General features: G+C 44.1%; 1 protein-coding gene across 8 annotated transcripts in view; it reads right to left on the bottom strand.

The window, feature by feature from the left end:
• Positions 1–25,219, bottom strand: part of AMBRA1 (autophagy and beclin 1 regulator 1) — a 198,945-nt gene that overhangs the window by 92,595 nt on the left and 81,131 nt on the right. For 5 of the 8 annotated variants that reach the window (XM_023215722.2, XM_023215723.2, XM_023215724.2 and 2 more), the window contains 3 exons: positions 23,980–24,159; positions 2,285–2,365; positions 1,764–1,864 (listed from right to left, as the gene is read on the bottom strand). In XM_023215722.2, coding sequence (XP_023071490.1) covers positions 1,764–1,864; positions 2,285–2,365; positions 23,980–24,159 — 362 coding nt within the window. The remainder of the gene's footprint in view (positions 1–1,763; positions 1,865–2,284; positions 2,366–23,979; positions 24,160–25,219) is intronic. The other 3 variants (XM_023215725.2, XM_023215726.3, XM_031936669.1) reach the window with 1 other exon arrangement.

The following is a 25,219-nucleotide window of genomic DNA, read 5'->3' as shown; positions in this document are numbered from 1 at the left end:
AGACCACTAGGCATAAAGTAGGAAACAGGAAACTGAGATAAGGAGGTCTTGGAGGCAAGGCAGAAAACAACAACATACAGCTGTTCCCCCAAAGCTAATGCCAAGGAAACAGAGATCTGCCGACAGTAGAGAAGCAGGAGGTGCTGTATGGGGCGGTGGAGGCAGATGTCTGGAACAAAGAAGGGTGGAGAAGAGCTCTGGAGTATTGTCTGGCAGCAAGTGATTATCTGCCAGTGAAAAGCTTTCACATGCCTTAAGTCACACAGAAGTGCAGGCAAGGAGAGGCACGGGCCACAGCATCTGTTTTACAACTAGGGCCAAAGCCTCCTCACATGAGGCTGTTAGGAGACTGTGGTGTAGTCTGCTGTCCTGCCAGGCCAGAGCCTATGAAGTCCTGGTGTCTGACAGAGAAACCACTGAGGTTTCTGGAATTTCTGAGCACTGATGTTGGATGAAACATACTATTTAGGAAAGGCCAGATCCCATGGCCCTGATGCTGTCACAGCAGCTTGGTTAGAAATCATAAGATAAAACTTGTAACATTATCGCAGTCTGACAGTGACACTGCCTCAGTAGATCCCTCCCCAACTTTAACTATCACATGGCCCAGATTCTCCAAAACAGAATGCCATTTAAAAACTTTTAATAAAGATGCTTATTAAAGATCTCTCTAAATGTGCCTTTTTATACCTTTTATGCATTTGCATTCATAAATTTATAAGTCGACAGTGGAGGTGGGAGGGAGGGGGGAAAAGACTGTGATGGGGAAACAACCTTTTCTACATATAAAAATGGAATTCTGCTTTACTTCCTTCTCTAGAGACTGACCAGAAGCAATAGCACACACCACGTCTTAGAACACAGTCACGTCATGCCTCACAGCCCAAAAACATCTGTCACTAAACTATTCAACCATCATAAAACTGCTGGCCAGGCACAGTGGCTCATGCCTGTAATCTCAGCACTTTGGGAGGCCAAGGCGGGCAGATCACGAGATCAGGAAATTGAGATCATCCTGGCTAACATGCTGAAACCCCGTCTCTACTAAAAATACAAAAAATTAGCTGGGCGTGGTGGCACACCCCTGTAGTCCCAGCTACTCGGGAGGTTGAAGCAGAAGAATTGCTTGAACCTGCGAGGCGGAGGTTGCAGTGAGCCAAGATCGCGCCACTGCACTCCAGTCTGGGCGACAGGGTGAGACGCTGTCTCAAAACTAAATAAGTAAATAAATAATAAAACTGCTTCAGTGGGGCTTGCCTAGCCCATTTTCTATTCTGTGGAGATTTCTGAGCCAGCTCCAAGGGTGTCTCCCTGCTCTCCTTCCTCAGAAGATTCACCAGTGCCTGGAAATTCCACATGCTGGCAGTACCAAAGGAGTGGAGAGGTATGCACTAAGCTCCTAATTAAATCACAGGATCTGGCTCATGAGTATCTCACCAACCGAAACATAAACACGGCACCTTTATCATTCAATTAAAAGCATAGCCAGATTTTTAATTGCTGGATTAAGAAACAAATGGTTTAAACAAATAATTTAAAAGAAAAAAAAGGTCTGGGGAAAGTAAAATAGGGTAAGAGAAACATTTTTCTTCAACCCTGCCATTTCCTGCCTTGAAGTAAGGAACAGAATATCAAACCAGGACCCCAAAATAGAATTTTCAGACAGATGCCAAGGCACCATCACATCAACATAGGTAAAGGAGGGAGAAGCTTTATCTGGCTCCTTGCCCCTTCACATTTTCAAAAGCCAAACATTTCCTTACCTGCCAGGACCCTGTTAACAGAAGAGTGAGTAGCCAAGCCAGGCTGTCCACGTTCATGAAAAATCCCAGCATAAGGCAAGTACTCAGGCAGCAAGAAACGCCTACAAGAAGGAATCACATGTGAAAAGCTGACTAAAGACTACCACGAAACAAAGGAGATACTAACTACCTACACTGAAAAATCTAGGCGAAGGGACCCACCGAATCCACAGATGCCCAGAAAGGAACAGAATCTTCCAAGATTGGTCCTTCCACGGATTTGTATCTATCCTTTTCTGCCCTTCCTTCTAAAGTTCCCCCAACACTTCTGTTCTTAAACAGGATTCTCCCAGCACCACTTTTTCATCTCTTTTGAATGTGGCTAACCATCATCCATCAAGAGTTTAGACAGCAGGGCTGGACTGTAGGCCCACTAGGAAACAATGCCAGATATGGACAATGCAAAGACCAGAAAGTAGGTTTAAAACTAAATCCTAGGCTCTAAGGAAGTCTCCCTCTGTTGCTAGCAACTCGGTTCTTACCTTGGGACAAAGCGTCCAAGCGAAGGTGCAGACATCCGGGCATTGCGTGGAGCTCGGTGCCTGGATCTGTCACCATTGTCCCTGAAAAAAACAAAAAGACTACACATAAGAGAGTCACTAAGAAAGAAGTACCCACCAGCCCAAAAAGGAAACATCCCCAAAATGACATTCTTACACTTAGGAGAGGACCCCACAGAAATTTGTCATCTGGCTGCTCACTAATTAGGTGGCACATTAATAAAACATATTTCTGGAGAACCTCAACTAAGAGATTTATGAGCATTTACCAACAGCTCAGGAATGAGGAGGATTTTTCTTGAGTTAATGTGGTCCCTTAGCATCTCAAACTGAAGTCACATTTAGATCTTAGGATTTGGAATGGATATATATAAACTTTTTCTATATTGAAAGATGCAAGAAAAATGTGTCTTGGGGGGTTGTCTTACATTATTTATTATTATTTTACTTGTTATCCAGACACCTGCTGTGGGAGGAGGTCTTAAAGGAAGAAAAATCCTCCCACCAATTTCATTTGGCAAATGGTTATCTTCAAATGAAATGTTTAGGTCTTCCATGTGGAAAAATCAGTGATAGGTAAAAGAAAAAAAAAAAAACGCACAAGAAAAAGACAGTACCTTCCTTTACCGACTGTCAATGGTGAAGAATATTAGAAAATGCGGCCAGGCACGGTGGCTCAAGCCTGTAATCCCAGCACTTTGGGAGGCCGAGATGGGCGGATCATGAGGTCAGGAGATCGAGACCATCCTGGCTAACACGGTGAAACCCCATCTCTACTAAAAAATACAAAAAACTAGCCAGGCGAGGTGGCAGGCGCCTGTAGTCCCAGCTACTCGGGAGGCTGAGGCAGGAGAATGGCGTGAACCCGGGAGGCGGAGCTTGCAGTGAGCTGAGATCTGGCCACTGCACTCCAGCCTGGGCCACAGAGCGAGACTCCATCTCAAAAAAAAAAAAAAAAAATTAGAAAATGCAATCCTATGTTAGCTCATTTGAATACAAAGTCTGGGTGTTTTCTTTACAGACTGTTAACAGTCCATGCAATAGTAATAACTGCCATTTATTAAGTATCTACTAGGTTCCAATAAAAAGGTTATTGGTATGTTATCCCATTTAATTCTTCTAGCTAGGCCATGAAGTATTACTACTATTTTACAGAGGAGTGGACGAAAGACCAGAGAGGTAAATACCAAGGTCACATAACTAGTAAGTGGTTAAGGCAGTATTCAAGGAAGATTGGACTTTGAAGCCCTAGATCTTTCCACTACATTTCACTGCTTCCTGCAAGAAAAGAGGAATGGAGCTTCACATGTTTTAGTTTCCAGTACATCAAAGGAACAATAAGCCAAAGGGCATTGGCTGGACAGAGCAGTTAATTAGCTGCTTAACCAACTCCACAAAATAAATGAACCTTTGAGAGCTTGATTTGGGATACTTTCTGAATTCTCCCTTTGGATTATCTTCAAATCAATAAGATAATCTTCAAACTGGCCCTGAAACCGAAGTTAAGGCAACACTTGGCTTTTAAGTGGACCACTGGGAACTTCACAAGCCAGAAACAAAAGCCTATGATGGTTTTTATATCTTGGTAGAATTGGCTGCCGAGCATTAAGAGACAAATCAATACCAGGGATATTGGAAGCTGATCCATTGAAAGTACTTGATTTTTATTTTCCCAAAAGAAAAAGCGCACACTGTGTTCCTTAACATATCTTACTCCTTTGACCTGAAACTCTGCAGATGAAAGGAGGGGCAAGGAGAAAGAGTTAAGACTATATGGAATGTAAAAGGGGGGTTAAAAAGAATAATGGAATCAGGAGTTCCTGACCAGCAGACTGCAGTTACTGGGGAGCCCACAACTTATACGTGTACACAAAGGAGTAGCTGAATATCAAACAAATAAGATAGTTTCCAAATTAAGCATACTATTATTTTTCAAATATACTACTATTGTGATAAATTATGAATTCATTTAAAAGTACAACTGAATTCATGACAGCTTTTCATTATTGTATATTTCACTTATCAACTAGTACTAAAAGTACAACTAGGCGGCCTTCCTGAGTCTCTCACTCCTGTCGGGATGTCGGGACTGCAGGAACTCCGTTCGAGAGCCCCACCCCACGGGGACTCTGCCGGGCTTCTTTGCCGGAGGCCGACAGACCTCTCCCTACCCACCTACTTCCCTGAAGCTAGGTGACCAAAATAAATGGGCAGTTTTGCTGTTACCCTTGCCTACTCGCTGGTTCTTTTGTGCCCGCTCTGGTGGTCTTAGAAAAAACAAATCAGTTGGTGCCGAAGACCCGGGAGGAGACCCCACCTCAGGCCTCTAGGGGTTGAGGAACCTCCTCCTGCTATCATGCCGCAGACGGACCAGGACCTGAGACCCGCTTCCCTCACTCTTACGGCCTCTCTGGGGTAAGTGCCCTTGTCTCCTCTTTACCTCCCTCGGCCAGAAATCCTGCGCAGGTCCGAGGTCCATTTTGAGCCACCATGTGGCTCAGGAGACCCGTTCAGGACGGAGACGTCCACCTGAAGGTAATCTCCACTTTGGCTCCATGAGCCTCCAGTCTGTCTCTGCTGGTTCCAAAGGATGCTTTGAAGCCAGGCAGAGATCCACTTCCATTTCCATTGTGTCCATTGTGTAACTAAAGAGGAAACAAACGGGAAACCCCCCCAGTCCAAATTTCCAAAGAGCACCCCCTTAGGGTGCCTCCTAGCCAATTTAAAAACCTTACAGTTCGAACAAGACCTTAGGAGGTAGCGGTTAATTTTCCTTTCCACTGTGGCGTGATAGACCTCAGCAATTTCTGCCAGCGGCTAGGCAAGTGGTCCGAAATTAATTGCGTACAAGGCTTTTGGACCTTAAGCTCTCGTCCCTATACTCCTCCTTCTCTCCACCCCCTCCCTTCCTGCCCAGACTCCTCCTCCTCCCCCCATCCAGACTCCTTCTTCCTCCTCCTTATCTACTAGTAATCCACTTGGTCCCATGCCTCCTTCGGGGCCCCCAACTGGCTGTCTTGAGTCCCCTATCTCTGCCCACACCCTCCTATAGTGTTAGCACCTTTGCGAGAGGTGGCTGGGGCGGAGGGGGTAGTCAGAGTACATGTTCCTTTTTCATTGGCCGATCTTTCCAAAATTGAGAAGCGTTTAGGTGATTTCTCAGCTAATCCTACCATATACATAAAGGAATTTAGACACCTTTGTCAGGCCTATGACTTAACTTGGCATGACCTCCAGGTTATCCTAACCTCTACCCTAAACTGACTGAGGTTCTAACCCAGTATACCCGGTTAGATCCGGCCTCCCCCACAGGGGCCACCATTTTGGCGTCTTATTTCATTTCTCAATCAGCTCCTGACATTCGTAAAAAAACTTCAAAAGGTAGAGGATGGTCCTCAGGCACCAATACAAGACCTAGTTAAATTAGCCTTTAAGGTCTGTAACTCCAGAGAGGAGACGGCAGGCTCGCCTCAAACAGAAGTTACAGCTCCTAGCAGCGGCTTTACAGCCCAGTCGTAACCCCAGACCAGAGAGCACACACCCCACAGACTCCAAAGCTACAAAAGGAGCCTGCTATAAGTGCGGCAAGGCAGGACACTATGCCAACAGGTGTCCGCAAGGTCCCCGAGCCCCAACGCAGCCTTGCTATAAGTGCAAGGCATCAGGACATTAGGCCAGTGAATGTCCTAACCCTCGTCCACCAGCAACCCCCTGCCCTGCTTGCCAGCAGGGAGGACACTGGAAGTCTGATTGCCCCATCCTGAGAACAGGTGCTGCATCTCCACGTGACCCCCTTTCCCAGGATCCTGGGAGCTCCTTCCAGCTCCTACATCTGGACGACAACAACTGAAGGTGCCGAGACTCAGGGACCCCCATCACCCTCGCCGAGCCGCGGGTAACTCTCCTGGTAGCAGGTAAGACAATTTTTTAATCAACAGCGAAGCTACCTATTCTGTTTTGCCGTCCTTCTCTGGACCTAGCCTTCCATCTCTGTAGTAGGAGTAAGCGGAAAGCCATCCACTCCACAGAAACTCCACTCCTTAATTGCTGCCTGGCCAACAACTACTCTGCGCACTCGTTCCTCATTCCCAGCTAAAAAGGGCCCCTACCGAAAGCAATCAGTGGAAATCAGTTTGGCTTTCCCCCACTCGCCTCAAACTTACTAAATTTTCTTAACTATCTCATACTCCCCAACCTTGCCAGGACCATCCTTCTGGGTTTTGCCCATATTCCAACAAATGCTTCCATTCCTCATTCCTATACTAATACTGTGCATTTTATTTTTCATCCGTACGTCCAAATACCAACCATAGGCCCCGACCTTAACGACGCCCTTAATAGCAGGAAGTAGCCAGACAGACCATGGCGCCCCTTATCACTATTACCAATAAAAGGTTGGACTGTTTGGACGAACGGAGGCAGGATGGTGCACTTCTGGGTTCTTCTTCACCAGCTTTTCCTGTGCACGCGAAAATGCAGCCAGCGCCCAGGGAGGGTGCAGACCAACCAGGCATGCGCCAGGTGACGTCAATCCGAAGAGACCAAGATTTACCTGGTTGCACCTGCGGAACGCCCCCCCCCCCCCCCCCCCACGCCCATGCCCCGCCTATTGCCCTCCCACTCCTAAGAAAAGCCGCTCTCGGCCAGCGTGCCACGCGGCCTTCCTGAGTCTCTCACCTCCCCCACACCTTAAGTGACCAAAAATAAATTTGCAGTTTTGCTTCTAAAAAAAAAAAAAAAAAAAAAAAGTACAACTAATTATCGTAAGAGGAGTTAGAAAATATTTTGAAGTTAAAAAGGATCCTAACGGGGGGAAAGGGTGGAGGCCTCTAAGCCTCAAAAATATAAAAAAACTAGCTGGGCAGAGTGGTGTGCTCCTGTAGTCTCAGTTACCTGGGAGGCTGAGGTGGGAGGATTGCTTGAGTCCAGGAGTTCAAGGTCAGCCTGGGCAACAAGAGACTCTCAACTCTTAAAAAAAAAAAAAGAGGCCGGGCGCGGTGGCTCAAGCCTGTAATCCCAGCACTTTGGGAGGCCGAGACGGGCGGATCACAAGGTCAGGAGATCGAGACCATCCTGGCTAACACGGTGAAACCCCGTCTCTACTAAAAATACAAAAACTAGCTGGGCGAGGTGGCGGGCGCCTGTAGTCTCAGCTACTCGGGAGGCTGAGGCAGGAGAATGGCGTAAACCCGGGAGGCGGAGCTTGCAGTGAGCTGAGATCCGGCCACTGCACTCCAGTCCGGGTGACAGAGCAAGACTCGAAAGAAAAGAAAAGAAAGAAAGAAAGGAAAGGAAGGAAGGAAAGGAAGGAAGGAAGGAAGGAAGGAAGGAAGGAAGGAAGGAAGGAAGGAAGGAAGGAAGGAAGGAAGGAAGGAAGAAAACAGGCCAGGCACAGTGGCTCACGCCTGTAATCCCAATACCCTGGGAGGCCCACCTAGGGTCAGGAGTTCGAGACCAGCCTGGACAACATGGTGAAACCCTGTCTGTACTAAAAAAAAATACAAAAAAATTAGCCAGGCATAATGTTGCATGCGTGTAATCTCAGCTACTTCGGAGGCTGAGGCAGGAGAATCACTTGAACCCAGAAGTTGGAGGTTGCAGTGAGTTGAGATTGCACCTTTGCACTCCAGCCTGGGTGACAAGAGTAAAACTCCATCTCAAATAAAATAACATACAATACAATACAATACAATACAATACATACAATACATACAATAAAATACAATAAAATACAATAAAATACAATAAAATACAATACAATACAATACAATAAAATAAAATAAAATAAAATAAAATAAAATAAAATAAAATAAAATAAAATAAAATAGAAAACAAAGCTAGAAAAGAAGCATCATGGGGCAAATCCAATTATTTCACACCCATGAGAGAGAGCTGGCCTTCCCAGAATCACATTACAGAGCTGACAATTTGCTCCTGCAAGATTCAAAGATTCACTTCCTTCTGGACAACAAACACGAATCTATCTCTCATTAGAAGGGCTGAAGAGCAGGGAAGGGGAAGCCAGTGCACTGGATAGTACTGAGCCGCTGCCAGTGCCCAAAGGTAACACAGAGCTTGGTGAAAGAACACAAGAAGACAACAGAGAAAAAAGGGCAAACCCCAAGGCTGGGGAAAATATGGGCCCGTACAACGTAGGTCACAAGCATCTTTTTGTTGCGATTAAAACCTAAAAATAATTTCTTTCTGATTTAGCTTATCCCTTCATTTAAAAAAAAGGGAAGGAGGCTGGGTACAGTGCCTCATGCCTGTAATCCCAGCACTTTGGGAGGCTGAGGCAGGCAGATCACTTGAAGTCAGAAGTTCGAGACCAGTCTGGTCAACATGGTGAAATTTCATCTCTACTAAAAACACAAAAATTATCCAGACGTGGTGGTGAGCACCTGTAATCTCAGCTACTCGGAAGGTTAAGACACAAGAATCATTTGAACTGGGAGGTGGAGATTGCAGTGAGCCAAGAGTGCGCCACTGCATTCCAGCCTGGGCGACAGAGTGAGACTCTATCTCAAAAACAAATAAAATAAAATAAAAAAATAAAGAGAAAGGGGTTAAGATGATAATTTTTATGTTATGTGTATTTTACTAACATTTTTAAAAACTGATGGAAAAGAGAGGGTGCAAAATACAGTCAGAGATAATGGCTTTATAGTGTTTAGAGATTACTGGAGGATATATAGAGGAAAACAAGAATGAGATCAGCTGACTCAAATATACAGTCTCAGACTGAAGGTTACATGAGGCACCATAAAAGAGGCAACATGTTAAGTAAGGGGAGGTGTTCATGCTGGTCCTCAGCTTATTTAACATCTTGGCTAAGAATGGAGAAATAAGAGCTAAATGTCATCTCAATACAAAGTAGAGAAGATTTCAAATTCCAAGTGTTGAGAACTCTGAAGGGGAAATGACAGGAGAGGACCCAGCATGACCAGGAAAATGTGAAACACAATAAACACTGTATGAGATGCTGCCTATGGGAGAAAAGAACCCACAGAAACCTCTAGGATAAAATAGCCTATAACCAAACCGGCTCAAACATTTACTGAGCAGGTTAAACCTTGAATACCGGAATGGGTAAGGTGGTAAAGGTCAGAATATACTACAAAAGGATAAGTTCGACAAGAAGAGGGGAAAAGGCCATCAGTTTTAGTATTGGTACACAGAAATCCCGGACCAAAGGCACAGCTCCAAATAACTAAAGGCAGAAACAGTAACTGATGACTCTCTAGATTCTATAGTCCAGAAAGAGGGGAAGATTCAGAGATAATGGGTTGAGGTGGGAAAAGACATCTCAATGCATGGGATATTTAGAGGGAAAACTGAAGTGAGAGGAATAAGTTCCAAACAAAAGAGCAAAGGAATTAAAAGTACTTAAAATAATGATATATTTAGAAAACTACACAGAAATCTGCCACTCATTTCAGTGCTGACACAAGGTCGACATCAAGCCAAAGCTCTATGAGATAGAAGGAGACAAATTTGGTCAGGCAGGCAGAGACTGAATATGAGTGAATTGGAAGATATTTGCCAGATGAAAAGTGAGAGAAAGGCAGACCCAGAGAGACAGTTTAGGAACAATGAAGGGTGCTAAATACTGGGGTCTGATGACATAGCCAATACCCTTTCCAAGGGTAGTGACTTAAAAGTGTGAAGAACAGAGTACACAAATATGTTGGTACTGCTCCTCCAACACAGGAGGAATACTTTTCAGGGAAACACCAGAGAAACCCTCATCAATTCCAACAGCCAGAAGCTGACTTTGAGCCAGCAGGATAGAAGCTGGCTGGGTTATTAATGGCTTTCCCAGTTGTTAAACTCTGTGCATCTCTGATTAACTCTCAGAGGGGTATTTGGGAAGGAATAGGGGGAAAAATACTTTCTTATCAAAGATTTTACCAGAAAAAAACACCCTTCAAACAATCAAGTATCCAAAACAAGTGCTAAATACAAGAAGATGTATTTCCAGAACAAGGGAGAAACACAGCAGCAGCTCTTTTGCTAAACGTCTAGGATTAATTGCCTCGGAGAGAGGCTGTAATTTGAAGGAATGAAAAATGCACCTACAGACTGCTGTCTGAGTCCTGACCAGACAGTCAGGTTGTCATTGCTCCTCAGTGACAAATAGCTCTGACTTGGGCCTTTATAAATGAAGCTCTTGCAGCAAAAAGCTCAAAAGGCCACTGTCCTCTTGACAGTATACAGTTGACTTTGCGGACAATTAGACTATTAAAAAACTTTTTGTTTCCCTATGCTGCTCTGTTTCTACTCAATCTCCAGACAACAGAAGGCCTAGTTGGTCTTCTTGTCCCTAGAGAGCAGTGATCTTGGTCAACTCCTTTCCTTACTGGAGTGCTGTTGGTTAGAAACTGAGGCCCCAGTCTCTACTTTCAATGACTGTGCACATATGCAAGGGCTTTGATTTCTGGAAGGAAGGCACAGCCCCAGCTCATATCATTCACAGGGAACACAGCTAATAGCATAGGTCTCCTGGAACTACAGAGCCTTCATTTTTCTCCAAGGAATGGTAATATAAGAGATAATTACCATTTACAAATTCCTCTCCTCCCTTATGTTACCTTTTAATTTCATCTGCCTACATTATGCAAATCCACATTCCTATTGTGCATTTTATGTTAAAAAAAAAAAAAAAGCATATAAATCTAAGGGTTATGTCTTCCTCCCCCAAACCCCCACTGCTTAATTCTTTCCTGCTGTATTTTCCCATTCTAAGCCCAGGCACAATCCAGACGTGTTCCATTTTCTTTCTCTTCTTCTTCTTCACTCCTCTTAAGAAATATTCATATGTATTTTACTTGCCCAGTAATTCTAATTCTAGAATTCTAAAGTATTAATTCTAAAGTTGCTAAGCAATATTACACATTTTTAAGCAATAAATCAAAGTCCTCAGTAAGAGCTAGAATTCAGGTTAAGTATGTATTTTACAAATACACTGAGGTTCGACAGGTACCATATAGCCTATTCTTAATCCTCAGGAAGGTCCCTTACTTTTCTGAGACTTTTCATTATTGCACCTCTGCGTACTACATGGGAAATTTTTCTTTTTTTCTTTTTTTTTTTTTGAGATGGAGTCTCACACTCTGTCACCCAGGCTGGAGTGCAGTGGTACAATCTCAGTTCACTGCAACCTCCGCCTCCTGGGTTCAAGCAATTCTCTGCCTCAGCCTCCCGAATAGCTGGATTTACAGGCGCCTGCCACCACGCCCAGCTAATTTTTACATTTTTAGATGGACGGGGTTTCACCATCTTGGCCAGGCTGGTCTTGAACTCCTGACGTGATCCACCTGTTTCAGCCTCCAAAGAACTGGGATTACAGGCATAAGCTACCGCCCCCGGCCGACAGGGGAAATTTTTCTAAGATAGTTAACTCCAACAAAGATCCAAGGAGCTTAAAGCTACAAGAATCAGAGGTTATCTAATCTCATTCTACACATCAGACACTGGGGCCTAGGATGGGAAAGGGGCCTGCTCAAGATCAGATAATAAATCACAGCATCAGCCAAGACTAGAACCCAGGACTATTCCCTAGACAATAGCTGTCAGGCTGTGGGGCCAGCAGGCATTGACAAGTGATCTCAATGCCAAGCACTGCTGTTCTAAGAAGCAGTGATTGTGAATTTATAAATTTAGTTCAAAATTGGATCCAGTTAAGAGTAAAAAAGGACTTAGATAGCAATTTTTTTTTTTTTTGACAAGAAAAGATGGCTGTGCTTTCAGGAAGCTCATTCCCCCCAAAACATTCACAAACAGGCTCCACACTTAGAAAACATCGAGCCCTCAGAAATCAATACTTACAATGCAACCCTCAGATATCCTCACCTGTACTATGCCCACTGCTTTTTAACTGGTTCTTCTGCATCAGTCCACTTGTCACTTTAGGTCACCTTAACCAGTGCTATCAGAGTTAGCTGCCTAAAATACATATTGGATGATGGCTGGCCCGAGACAAAGTCCAAACTTCTCAGCCAGGTATTCCAGGCCATCCAGAGTTCAGGGCTTTCTGATGTCTCTCTCATATCACAAACACTCCATAGCTCTAGCCACAGATCTATTCAGGGCCCCTGAATAAGCCCTGTAAATATCCTGTCTCTACGCTTTTGCTTAAGCTACTCCCTTTATCTAGAATCTCCTTGCCTATACCCATCATCCATATCAATTCCTCTCTCACAGTTCTATGCAGTCTTCAACACCCAGCTCAAATCCATGAAGCTCTCTCACCTCTCCCCAAATACTGTCTCTCTTTATACAATGCTCTCCTAGAATTTTAGTGGTAACTTATTACAGTCTATCTTTTTAGATACTTATGTAAAACTTGATGTTATTCCATAACTTAAAACGCTTCAATGACTTCCTCTTGCCTATGGGATAAAGTTCACCTCCTTTGCAAGGCATGCAAGACAAAGATCTAGCTCCACTCTAGGGGCTCGTCTGCTACACATCTTGAACTTTACAGTGCAGCCACACCTATTAACAAAGCAATTCCCCAAATATTCCATGCTGCTTCATGTTTCTATGACCATGCATTTACAGTTGGTACTCAAATAATGTTATTTCATTAAATGTTGTTTTGTATGCTGATGAGGGAAAAAAATCAATTCCTGGCCATGGCCACTGTCTGTGTTGAGTTTGCACACTTCCCCATGTCTGTGTGGGTTTTCTCCGGGCATTCCGGTTTCCTCTCACATCCCAAAGATGTGCACATTAGATGAACTGGTGTGTCTAGACTGCCTCAGTCTGACCGGGCGTGGGTGTGTGCGTGAGTGCACCCTGTGATGGAATGGCATCCTGTCCAGGGCAGATTTTCCCTGTGCACCCTGAGCTGCCAGGATAGGCTCCAGCCACCTGTGAGCCAGAATGGGAATAAGCACGTTGGAAAATAAATGAATATAAAATAATGTAAAAATATGTAAAGCATACAATAATCATACAGATGCACAATAATAATGATGCAGTACTAAGTCTCAGGGCGCTCACCATATTTGTTCCTGTTCATGTTTTAACTACATGGTGGCAGGACGTGTTCCTCACAATTTTCACTTTGCAAACATCTATTCCTTGATTTACCTCACCCCACATCGACTGTTGTCACTCACTGATTCACCAAAAATCAAATAATTATATTTTTATTAATCGTTCTTAGATGTACATACAGCTCACATTTATTTCAATGTTTAACATAAGAAGTGTTTTGGGTCTTTTTTTTTTTTTTTTTCTGAGACGGAGTCTTGCTCTGCCGCCTAGGCTGGAGTGCAGTGGCCGGATCTCAGCTCACTGCAAGCTCCGCCTCCTGGGTTCACGCCATTCTCCTGCCTCAGCCTCCCGAGTGGCTGGGACTACAGGCGCCCACCACCTCGCCTGGCTAGTTTTTTGTATTTTTTAGTAGAGACAGGGTTTCACCGTGTTAGCCAGGATGGTCTCGATCTCCTGACCTCGTGATCCGCCCGTCTTGGCCTCCCAAAGTGCTGGGATTACAGGCGTGAGCCACCGCGCCCGGCCTGTTTTGGGTCTTTATTTAGATGCTTGGTGACATTTGTGTAGCCAGAAATATGTCACAGGAACTTAACTCTTGTTCATATCAATTAGCCTATGGTAAAATTGGTTTCATTATAGTAGTTTTGCTTATGTTACAGTTTCCAAAGAGGAATTACTGTACTTGCCTTTCTCCTAAGTATACCTAAAGAATGACCCTATTTTAAGACTTACACCTCTTTTTTAAGCCACTTCATAAAAACATTCAACCACTACAAAAATTATCTGGAAAATAAGAAGAGAGGTTTTTATCTCTCCCCAGGTCATTTTCTTTCTTTTTTTAAAAAATTTTTTATGAAAATAAAAATTTTCACTGCACTCCCAGGCTGGAGTGCAGTGGCGTAATCTTGGCTCACTGCAATCTCCGCCTCTCAGGTTCTAGCAATTCTCCTGCCTCAGCCTCTTGAGTAGCTGGGACTACAGGTGGAGAAGTTTTTGTCTCGTTCCACATTAAGAACTAATTTTGTATAATACCACCACTCAATAATGTAGATGGCTGGCTGATTCCTAATTGCCTTAAGCAGGTTCCAGTCTACAAAGAGAATAACTTTACAGTGTGTTTCCTCAGCGCTCCTCTTGCACTGCTAATATTAAAGAGTCTGTGGCTCGTAAGTCAAAGGCAAAGACAAAGGGAACTCCATTTCAAAATGAAGTAGACAATACCCCATCCCTCTCTGATGATTTTAGTTGCCAAAAGTTACCCTCCCTTCCTTGGGTACAAGTTATATATTTGTTATTAGAGAGTAGTCACTGATTCCTACAGAAGTCCTAGAAATTCCCAGCTCAGAAGAGAGAGCAGAATTCTAGTCAGAACTTGAAATACATGAGTCATCAGGACTATCACCTGATAAGAATGGTATTATCTAGGTTCTAACATATCTTCTTTGCCATGACTCAACTAGATTTTTCAGTTATATCAAAGGGGCAGATGAAGAATATTAAATTGTGGGTCAGATGTGGCAGCTCATGCCTGTAATCCCAGCACTTTGGGAAGCAAAGGCAGGAGGATTGCTTGAGCTCAGGAGCTCGAGATCAGCCTGTGCAACATAGTAAGACCCTGTCTCCACCCCCTCCCCCCCAAAAAAAAAAATTAGATGAGCGTGGTGGTCCATGCCTATAGTCTCAGCTACTCAGGAGGCTGAGGCAGGAGGATCCCTTGAGCCCAAAAGTTCAAGGCTGCTTGAACTGCACACCACTGCTCTCCAGCCTGGGTAACAGAGCAAAACCCAGTCTCAAAAAAAAAAAAAAAAAAATTGTTGTGAACTAAAGGCAAGCAACTTCCCCTAAGCCACATCCAATCAGATGGCAGAGCTGAGTAACAGCCTTCAGAACTTTTCTCAGCCACATCATACACCAAGAACACCTTTTAATGACTTGTTTGCCAGAAGATTATTTAGCAAAGGGACCATAAAAGGAGAATCTCTTGTTGCATGAAACTCGTGTACATATGTGTTATTTCCAGAATATATCATGCCAAACTAAGGAACCAGCACCCATCTCTCGCTCCCGGAAATAATTGTCATACAAGTAGACATTTTTGCACACAGGTATACCTTAAAGATATTGCAGGTGTGGTTCCAGACCACCACAATTTAAAGCAAATACTGCAATAAAGCAAGCCACATGAATTTTTGGTTTCCTAGTACATATAAAAGCTACGTTTATACTATAGACTACTGGGTATGTAACAGCATTATGTATTAAAAAACAATGCACATACCTTAATTAAAAATACTTTATTGCACCAGGTGCAGTGGCTCACGCCTGTAATCCCAGCACTCTGGGAGGCTGAGGAGGGCGGATCACGAGGTCAGGAGATCGAGACCATCCTGACTAACACGGTGAAGCCTGTCTCTACTAAAATACAAAAAATTAGCTGGGCGGGGTTGCGGGCACCTGTAGTCCCAGCTGCTCGGGAGGCTGAGGCAGGAGAATGGTGTGAACCTGGGAGGCGGAGGTTGCAGTGAGTGGAGATCACGCCACTGCACTTCAGCGTGGGCAACAGAGCAAGACTCTATCTCAAAAAAAAAAAAAAAAATACTTTATTGCTTAAAAAAAAAAGCTAACGATCATCTGAGCCTTCAGTGAGTTGTAGTATTTTTGATGGTGGAGGGTACTGCCTCAATGTTGACGACTGCTGACTGATCAGAGTGATGGTTGCTGAAGGCTGGAGTGGCTGTGGCAATTTCTGAAAATAAGGCAACAATGAAGTTTTGCTGCATCGATTGACTCTTCCTTTCATAAAAGATTTCTTTGCAGCATGTGATAGCGTTTTAACCACAGCACAACCGCTTTCAAAATTGGAGTTAATTTTCTCAAGCCCTTTATCAACTAAGTTTATGGAATATTCTAAATCCTTTGTTGATATTTTAACAATGTTTATAGCATCTTCACCACAAATAGATTCCATCCTTAAAAAACTACTTCCTCAAGGTGTCTATGCTGAGAATAAAAATTTTTAAATAATTTTAAAAAGAAACCACTTTCTTTGCTCATCTACAGGAAATAACTCCTCATCCATTCAAAATTTTGTCTTTTGGTGGTTTTTTTTTTTTTTTTGAGATGGAGTTTCACTCGTTGTCCACGTTGGAGTGCAATGGTGCGATCTCAGCTCACTGCAACCTCTGCCTCCCGAGTTCAAGCAATTCTCCTGCCTCAGCCTCCCAAGTAGCTGGGATTACAGGCATGTACCACCACTCCTGGCTAATTTTGTATTTTTAGTAGAGACGGGGTTTCTCCATGTTGGTCAGGCTAGTCTTGAACTCCAGACCTCAGGTGATCCCCCCCACCGCCCACCTCAGCCTCCCAAAGCACTGTGATTACAGGCATGAGCCACCACGCCCAGCCTTTGTTCTTTTTTTCTTTTTTTTTTTTTTTAGACAAGGTCTTGCTCTATCACCCAGGCAGTGGCGCGATCTCGGCTCACTGTAGCCTCAATCTCTCAGGCTCAAGTGTTTCTCCTACCTCAGCCTCAGTAGCTGGCAATATAGGCACACACCTCCAGCTAAGTTTTTTTTTTTTTTTTTTTTTTTTTTTAAGTAGAGATAGGGGGTTTCACCATGTTGCCCAGGCTGGTCTTGAACTCTTGGACTCAAGCAATCCTCTCACCTCAGTCTCCTAAAGCTCTGGGATTACAGGTGTGAGCCACCACACCTGGCCCCATTCAAGTTTTTTTTTTTTTTCTTTTTTTTTTTTTGAGACAGAGTCTCACTCAATCACCCACGCCGGACTGCAGTGGCGCGATATCGGCTCACTGCAACCTCCACCTCCCAGGTTCAAGCGATTCTCCTGCCTCAGCCTTCCGAGTAGCTGGGATTACAGGTGCCTGCCACCACGCCCAACTAGTTTCTGTATTTTTAGTAGAGACAAGGTTTCACCATGTTGGCTAGGCTGGTCTCAAACTCCTGACCTCAGATGATCTGCCTGCCCTGCACTCCCAAAGTGCTGGGATTATAGGCATGAGCCACCATGTCAAGTTTTATCATGAGATTGCAATAATTCAGTCACATCTCCAGGTTCCACTTCTAATTCTCATTATCTTGCTATTTCTACCACATCTGCAGTTACTTCCTTCACTACAATCTTGAATCTGTGAAAGTCATTCATGAAGGCTGGAATCAACTTTTTCCATACGCTATATCATGTTGATATTTCTACCTCCTCCCATGAATTGCCAAAACTCTTAATGGCAACTAGAATTGCAAACCCTTTCCAGGTTGTTTCAATTTACTTTGCTCAGCTTCATAAGTGGAATCCCTATCAATAGCACTATGGCCTTCTTTCTTTTTTTTTTGAGACAGAATCTCACTCTGTCACACAGGCTGGAGTACAGTGGTACCACCCTGGCTCACTGCAATCTCCACCTCCCAGGTTCAAGCGATTCTCCTGCCTCAGCCTCCTGAGTAGCTGGGACTACAGGTGTGTGCCACCATGCCTGGCTAATTTCTGTATTTTTAGTAGAGACAGGGTTTCGCCATGTTGACTAGGCTGATCTCAAACTCCTGACCTCAGGTGATCTACCCACCTTGGCCTCCCAAAGTGATGGGATTACAGGTGTGAGCCACCACACCTGGCCAGCCTTATTTCTTAAAGAATAAGACTTGAAAATCGAAATTACTTCTGGAGCCATAGGCTACAGAATGGATGTTGTGTTACTAGGCATGGGAATAACATTAATCTCCTTGTACATCTCCATCAGAGGTCCTGGTGACCAGGTGCATTGTCAGTGACCAGTTACATTATATTTATTTTTATTTATTTTGAGAAAGGGTCTTGCTGTGTTGCCCAGGCTGGAGTGCAGAGGCATGATTGCAGTTCACTGCACGCTTGACCTCCAAGGCTTGAGCAATCTCCCCACCTCAGCCTCCTGAGTAGCTGGGACCAGAGGTGTGCATCAACACAGCAGTTATATTTTTAAAAGAATCTTTATTTCTGAGCAGTAGGTCTCAACCATGGGCTTAAAATATTCAGTAAACCATGCTATAAACAGACGTGCTGTCATCTACGCTTTGTTCCATTTACAGAGCACAGGCAGAGTAGACTTAGCATCATTCTTCAGGGTCTTAGGATTTTCAAACTGGTAATGACTACCGGCTTCAACTTAAAGTCACCAGCAGCATTAGCCCCTAACAAGAGCATCAGCCTGTCCTTTGAAGCTTTGAAGCCAAGCATTGACTTCTCTCTAGCTATGAAAATCCTAGATAACATCTTCTCCCAATAGAAGGCTGTTTCATCTATGTTGAAAATCTGTTGTTTAATGTAGACACCTTTATCAATTATCTCAGCTAGATCTTCTGGATAACTTGCTATAGTTTCTCCATCAGCACTTGCTGTTCTCCTTGTGCTTTTACGTTAATGGAAACAGCTTCTTCCCTTAAACTTAACGAACCAACCTCCACTAGATTCCACCTTTTCTTCTGCAGCCTCTTACCTCTCTCAGTTGTCAGAGAAGTGAAAAGAGTTAGGGAATTGCTCTTGATTAGGGTTTGGCTAAGGGAATGTTGTGGCTAGTTTGATTTTCTATCCAGACCACTAAAACTTTCTCCGTATCAGCAGTAAGATTGTTTTGCTGGAGTAGACCTTTTAATTTCCTTAAGAATTTCTGCTTTGCGTTCATACCTTGGCTGTTTATAGCACAAAAGGACTAGCTTTTGGCCTATCTCAACTTTCAACATGTCTTGCTCGCTAATCATTTGTAGCTTTTGACATAAAGTGAAAGATGTGCGACTCTTCCTTTTTCTTGAACATACAGAGGTCACTGTAGGGATATTGAATGGCCTAATTTAAATATTGCTGTGTATCAGGGAATAGGAAGGCCCAAGGAGAGGAAGAGAGATGGGGGAATCACCAGTCAGTGGAGCAGTCAAAATATATACAACGTTTACAATTAAGCTTATTGTCTTATATGAGTGTGGGTCATGGTGCCCCAAAACAATTACAATAGATCACTGACCGCAGGTCACCATAACAGATACAATAATAATGAAAACATCTGAAATACTGGAAGAATTACCAGTGACAGAGAGACACAAAATGAGCACATGCTGTTGGAAAAATGGTGCCAACGGCTCAATGTCGGGTTGCCACAAACCTTCAATTTGTCAAAAACACAATACCTGCAAAGTGCAAAAAAAAAAGCCAAGCACAATAAAACAAGGTGTGCCTATATTTGGTCACAATGTGGACTTCTGGCTAGGCGCTGTGGCTCATGCCTGTAATCCCAATACTCTGGCAGGCAGATCACGAGGTCAGGAGATCGAGACCATCCTGGCTAACATGGTGAAACCCTGTCTCTACTAAAAATACAAAAAATTAGCTGGGCGGGGTTGCGGGCGCCTGTAGTCCCAGCTACTCAGGAGGCTGAGGCAGGAGAATGGCGTGAACCCAGGGAGGTGGAGCTTGCAGTGAGCCGAGATCACGCCACTGCACTCCAGCCTGGGCGACAGAGCGAGTCTCTGTCTCAAAAACAAACAAACAAACAAAAAACAATGTGGACTTCTGGGAAAAAAGGATCCAAATATAAGGCTAAAAGACCAGAATTCTAATTGAGATGTTTTTTCCAGGCAGAAATCCAAAGTACAGCCCGTGTGTTAAAATTGTGAATGAGAGACTTCTGTGCCAGCAACGGTGTTTTGTTTGTTTAATACAAACGGGGATCTAACCACGTTGCCCAGGCTGGTCTTGAAGTCCTGGGCTCAAGCAATCCTCCTGCCTCAGCCTCTCAAAGTGCTGGGATTACAGGTGTGAGCCGCCACACCCGGCACTAGCAAGTTTTCAAGAAGCTGAATGTAATTATCCAGTGGCTGGTATATACAATGGAGATATCTGTGACTGATCTAATCTGAAGCTTCTCTAGTCTGACTGTCATTAGCAAAGCCTTTGCTACAGTATCCCTGTGTCTCAGAAAGCAAAGCAGCTACAAAAAGAGGCAGGAAGGGCAGGAATATGGGCTAGGGAGGGTTCTGGAATTATAATTACATTTAGATTAACAGATAAAACGAGTAAGGGGGCAAGAATACCTGGAATAATAGTCATAAAGCACACACACCACCTCTTCTGTAGGACTTACAACTATGGGCCACAACACTTAACCTGGGCTTTATAAAAGCCCCCTCTCTCTTTCCAAAGGGATGGAAAACATGAAAATGGAAGTCTGCTTTATGCTTATTTGCCATATCCATTCTAGTAGGTGGTCTGGGCTTGAAAGCAGACAGACAGCAATGTCACGGGTAGCCACACCTTTACCCTCCTTATGAATATCTTTATGCAAAGACAGCTGCTGAGGGCTTCAGGAGAGACCTGCTGACAGCAGGTTTCTAGATGTCCTGTTAGTGCAGTCTGATAAACACAGGGACCCTGCAGTCTCAATCCTTGCTGTAGACAGAGATGAATGGCAGGAGAGGAAGCCTGCCTGGGAAGATGGTCATTCATCCAGATCACAAAAGAACAGAAAATTTAACCTGATGCTGACCAGCCTCCAAAGCCACCCTCCCAAGAGATAAATCTCAATGGTCTTGCTCCATAGCAAGCTCTTGGAAAGGCTCAAAAATGGTTGTACATAATTTTCAAAGGTTTTTAAATCAGCAGACAATAAAACTCAGACACTAAATATGCTTGCTCCTGTCCTCTAACCTTAGACATATCTGATTTGGTCAAATGGAAGAGAACTACAAAAGATGGGCTCAGTAATGGCTCCCTTGGTTTTCTGAGAATACTATACACCTGGATGTGACGAGCCCCAAAATGACAAAATGATCTATGACTTAGCAAAGAGACAGAGAGGTCATCAAAGTGAGGCAGCAAAGGAAAGAGCATGAAGTGCTGAGAAGGTGAGGATACCAAACTGAGGAACAATCTGTCTTAATGGTAACCTAATTGTTAGGAGGATTTCCCGCCATATCTACCTTATATGTCTCTCTGTACCTGAAAAAGTATAAATTGTGACTGCACATGCCTCTAACTTTCCTTCTAGTTACCAAAGCCAAGGCAAAAGATTGGGGCAGAAAACTTAAAATGTGCTGGTACCTTCCTTCTTTGTTATTCTCCTTCCTCATAGAGCACATAGACACTCAGAGAACAGGAGCAACCACAAGCAGCATTCAGTTTACAGTAGAGGGAGGTGGCAGGGAAGGAGACAGAGGAAAAATAAACAGTTTCAACCAGCCAGCAACATCCTTTGCTAGAAAACCTGGACTACTAATGTTGAGGTGACTCATCCACAGCTGCTATTAAAAACAAGATTCTGGTCTACATCAGCCCAAAAAGAGAGGCAAACACCCCAGGAGGGACATTCCAAGGAGTATTAGAGAAATTAGTCCATTGTTACTAACCAGGGAGCAATATAAGACCCCCTAAGAAAAAACAGTAAGTCAGTGCACGAAAGGTGAAGGAAATGTAAATTCAGGTCATGCTAAAGCCAGGGGAGGGGTGGGGGAGAGTGCACAGGTGGGCTGGGGGGAGCGTAAGGAGGAGGCAGTCTGACACAGGAAAATCGAGGGGGAAGGAAGGGGAGAGAGAGAGGAGGTGGTAGCAGAAGAAAGGGAAGGTAAGACAAGAACAGAACATTTTAAACTAATCCAGAACTCCCTTGTGAAGGACAAGTCACGAGGCAAGATACAGCTTGAAGGCATGAGCCCCACATTTCACCACTGCAAAGAGATAACAGCCTCCCAGGCGTGCATAGAAAGAGGGCTAGGCAATCCACAACACTGACTCCCAGGGCTCCACAGCATTACTGAGAGAAAGTCACCCAGGCTTTTCAGCAGCCCTAAGTGCCAGCAGCCTTGGCATGTATGTTTCAACTGCTTCCCTGAATAGACCCTGGTGCTGGAAAAACCACAATATCTACAGGAGAACATATTTCACTACAAGTGTCTGCCTGGCTAAGGGAACAGACACTCCATTTCCTTCACTGCTGATATATACATCCACCTCACCCTAGAGTGGACAGAAGGGAGAAGGAGCAAGCTGACAGTCAGAAGGTAGCTCTGCTCTCCTGCAGTTGACAAGAGAGAACCATGACCTCCGCTCCATTTGCCACACCACTGCTGCTTCAGGCCATCCCTGCATTTCTTTCACATTTACATCTTTCTCAGACAAATAAATCTCCCACTTAGTTTTCCTTTTGCTTCTAAGAGTACAAATGCTAGTGTGTTTAATGACAGCATGGAGAAGGCAAATTGGTACAAATGTTGTTCCTACTTTCCTAGTGCTTTCTGGCAAAGAGGTTTCTTAAACACATTAAAAAGCTTTGTTGAAAGATGACTTGTGGGGAACTAGCCATTCAGTTAAGGAAGAAGGCTGAGGGGGAGATGAGAACTCTTAAGGCCCCAAACCTGACCCCGCTACGTCAAGATGGAAGGCAGGGAAGAAATGACCGACAGGCTGTCCTCTTTCACAAATGCCAGTGAAAAAAGAGGAAGAAACAATGCTTAACCGCCCTTCCCTCTCTCTTGCTTTTATGTTTGACAATACCAAAATATAAGGAATCAAAACGAGCCAAATGTCCAATTTGATACAGGCCATAAAAGCTCAGTTTCAGGATGGAAAGAAACACAATGAATGGCTAGAAAGGTCAGAAGCAGCAGGTGAGAGAATGCAAAACCCAGCAAATAAATAAGATTGGCTAGCTTAGGCTGGGCACGGTTGCTCATGCCTATAATCCCAGCACTTTGGGAGGCTGAGGCGGGCAGATCACGAGGTCAGGAGATCAAGACCATCCTGGCTAACACGGTGAAACCCCATCTCTACAAAAAAATACAAAAAAAAAAAAAAAAAAAAAATTAGCCAGGCGTGGTAGCAGGCGCCTGTAGTTCCAGCTACTCAGGAGGCTGAGGCAGGAGAATGGTGTGAACCCAGGAGGTGCAGCTTGCAGTGAGCCGAGATTGTGCCACTGCACTCCAGTCTGGACAACAGAGTGAGACTCCATCTCAAAAAAAAAAAAAAAAAAAGATTGGCTAGCTTAAATTCCAGGGCTGACCCTGCATCCTCCCATGGCTCTCCCTGCTGACCACTCAAAAAAGTCCAAAGAAGCCAGAAATCACTTCTCAACCCACCACATTAATTTGACAGACAACTTTTTAAGGTTCCTGAATTGGAGGTAGGAGTAGGGAGACCGAAAAAGTTTAGGCAATGGAGTAAGATCTTAAAGGAGTCCGTCTGATCAGGGCACTAAGACAGAAAATCCACCTCTTAGGGAAATCCAAGTATTTCAGAATGAAGACAACATCTCCACAGCTACTCTGCTTAGGAGAAAAAGCAGCAACCCTCCAGCCTCCCTGATGTGGTAAAGACAGTCCATGAGAAGCTTTCCACGGTCACTGTACATGCAAAAAGGAAATAAAAATGTTGCCTGAGGAGCAGCATCCTCTCGCAATCTGGCCTGGGGCCCAGTGGGCGGTCTCCTCACGCGCCAGTGAATCAGCAAAGCAACTGCCAGAGGTGGGAGTGCTCTGGGCATCTTAACCCTCTGTCCCTCGCCCCATCCTGTTACTCATAAATAATAACTGAGGAGTTGGGAGCAAGAACATCCACCACTGCAGCTCCAACAGTGGGCAACTTGGAAGCACTCCAAGCTTGAGAGGAGAGGGAAGAAAGCAAGCTGAGTATGTACTTACTCAAAGTCCTCAAATTCCAAGTCGGTTCCCTCTACTGATGGACCCTGGTTGTCTGAGGAAGAGGAGGAGGTGGAAGAACGGAGACGGTTCTGTTGGTAGCGCATGGAGCGCTGGCGAATACTGTCTCTCCGTGAGAGATACTGGATCATCCTCTGGGCGTAGTATGCAGCAGGAGATAATCTGAGAGAGACAGAGATGGACAAACACAAACTAGCACTAATGTGGGGAATACTGTGAAAGGCAGTCAATCCAGCTCTCCCATGGCGTCTCCCTGCTGAGGTGAACTCTGGAGACATGAAAATCAAAGGGCATTTAACTCATCAGGAGGTTTGCCCTGCAGAATATGCCTATCGGATTATCACCAGTGTTTCTGTTCTGAGATAAGGCAAACAGGCGGCTTAACCAGACATCTTCTGAGGAAGAGCTGCCCCTCCCCAAGAGAATAACACTGAACCTTTCCTTCTAGCTTCTTAAGGTACACCTTCAGCTCCTCAGGGTGCTCTTTACACAGAGCTGTGCTCATTCATAGCTTTTCCTTGATCACCATCCATACGCAAAATGGAAGACATGAAAGGGAACTGAGCAATCATCTACCATCTTGTTTTATAGATGAGAAAAGAGGCCAGGAAATGGTAAGCCTCAGATGATTAAAGAAGGTATCCACAGGTATCTTCACCAGGACTTCTTTCTTCTCCAACAAGTACACACAGCTCCAGATTTGTCCTACCTCCTTAGAATGATCTCTCGCCACATCTTTTCTCTCCCTTAAGAATTAATCATAGATATTTGTAATATGGGGAAAAAATTTAGAACTGAGACTGAGAGTAAAATATACTTGAGAGAACAGAAAATCTAACAGAAAAAATTAAAAGGGATTCCTTTTTCTATTTCTTACAATCAGAGCATCAGAGGTTGCGTGGGCACTGGGCAATATGGAAGGTGATAGTTGTTCATCTTTCTTCTCCCTTATGATAGCTATTCCTGTAAATAATTAGTCCAGATCTACATTCTTCAAACTATGGCTTTAATATCTTGCTACTCCATGAAAACTTCTAGCGTCACATATAATTCTCCACATTGGCTTCTCAAGTTTTCCTCCATCTCTCACAACACTGTTATATAATTTGATGCTATGGACTGAAAATGTAAGAGGGACAATAACAGAAAAACGTTTTCTATGATAATATTAAATGGATTACTAAAAAATTTCAAGACCAAAAACCTGCCTCAGGCACACTTT

Source organism: Piliocolobus tephrosceles, chromosome 13, assembly GCF_002776525.5.
Source record: "Piliocolobus tephrosceles isolate RC106 chromosome 13, ASM277652v3, whole genome shotgun sequence".
Classification (NCBI taxonomy): domain Eukaryota; kingdom Metazoa; phylum Chordata; class Mammalia; order Primates; family Cercopithecidae; genus Piliocolobus; species Piliocolobus tephrosceles.
This window is presented reverse-complemented; position numbering and strand designations above follow the sequence as displayed.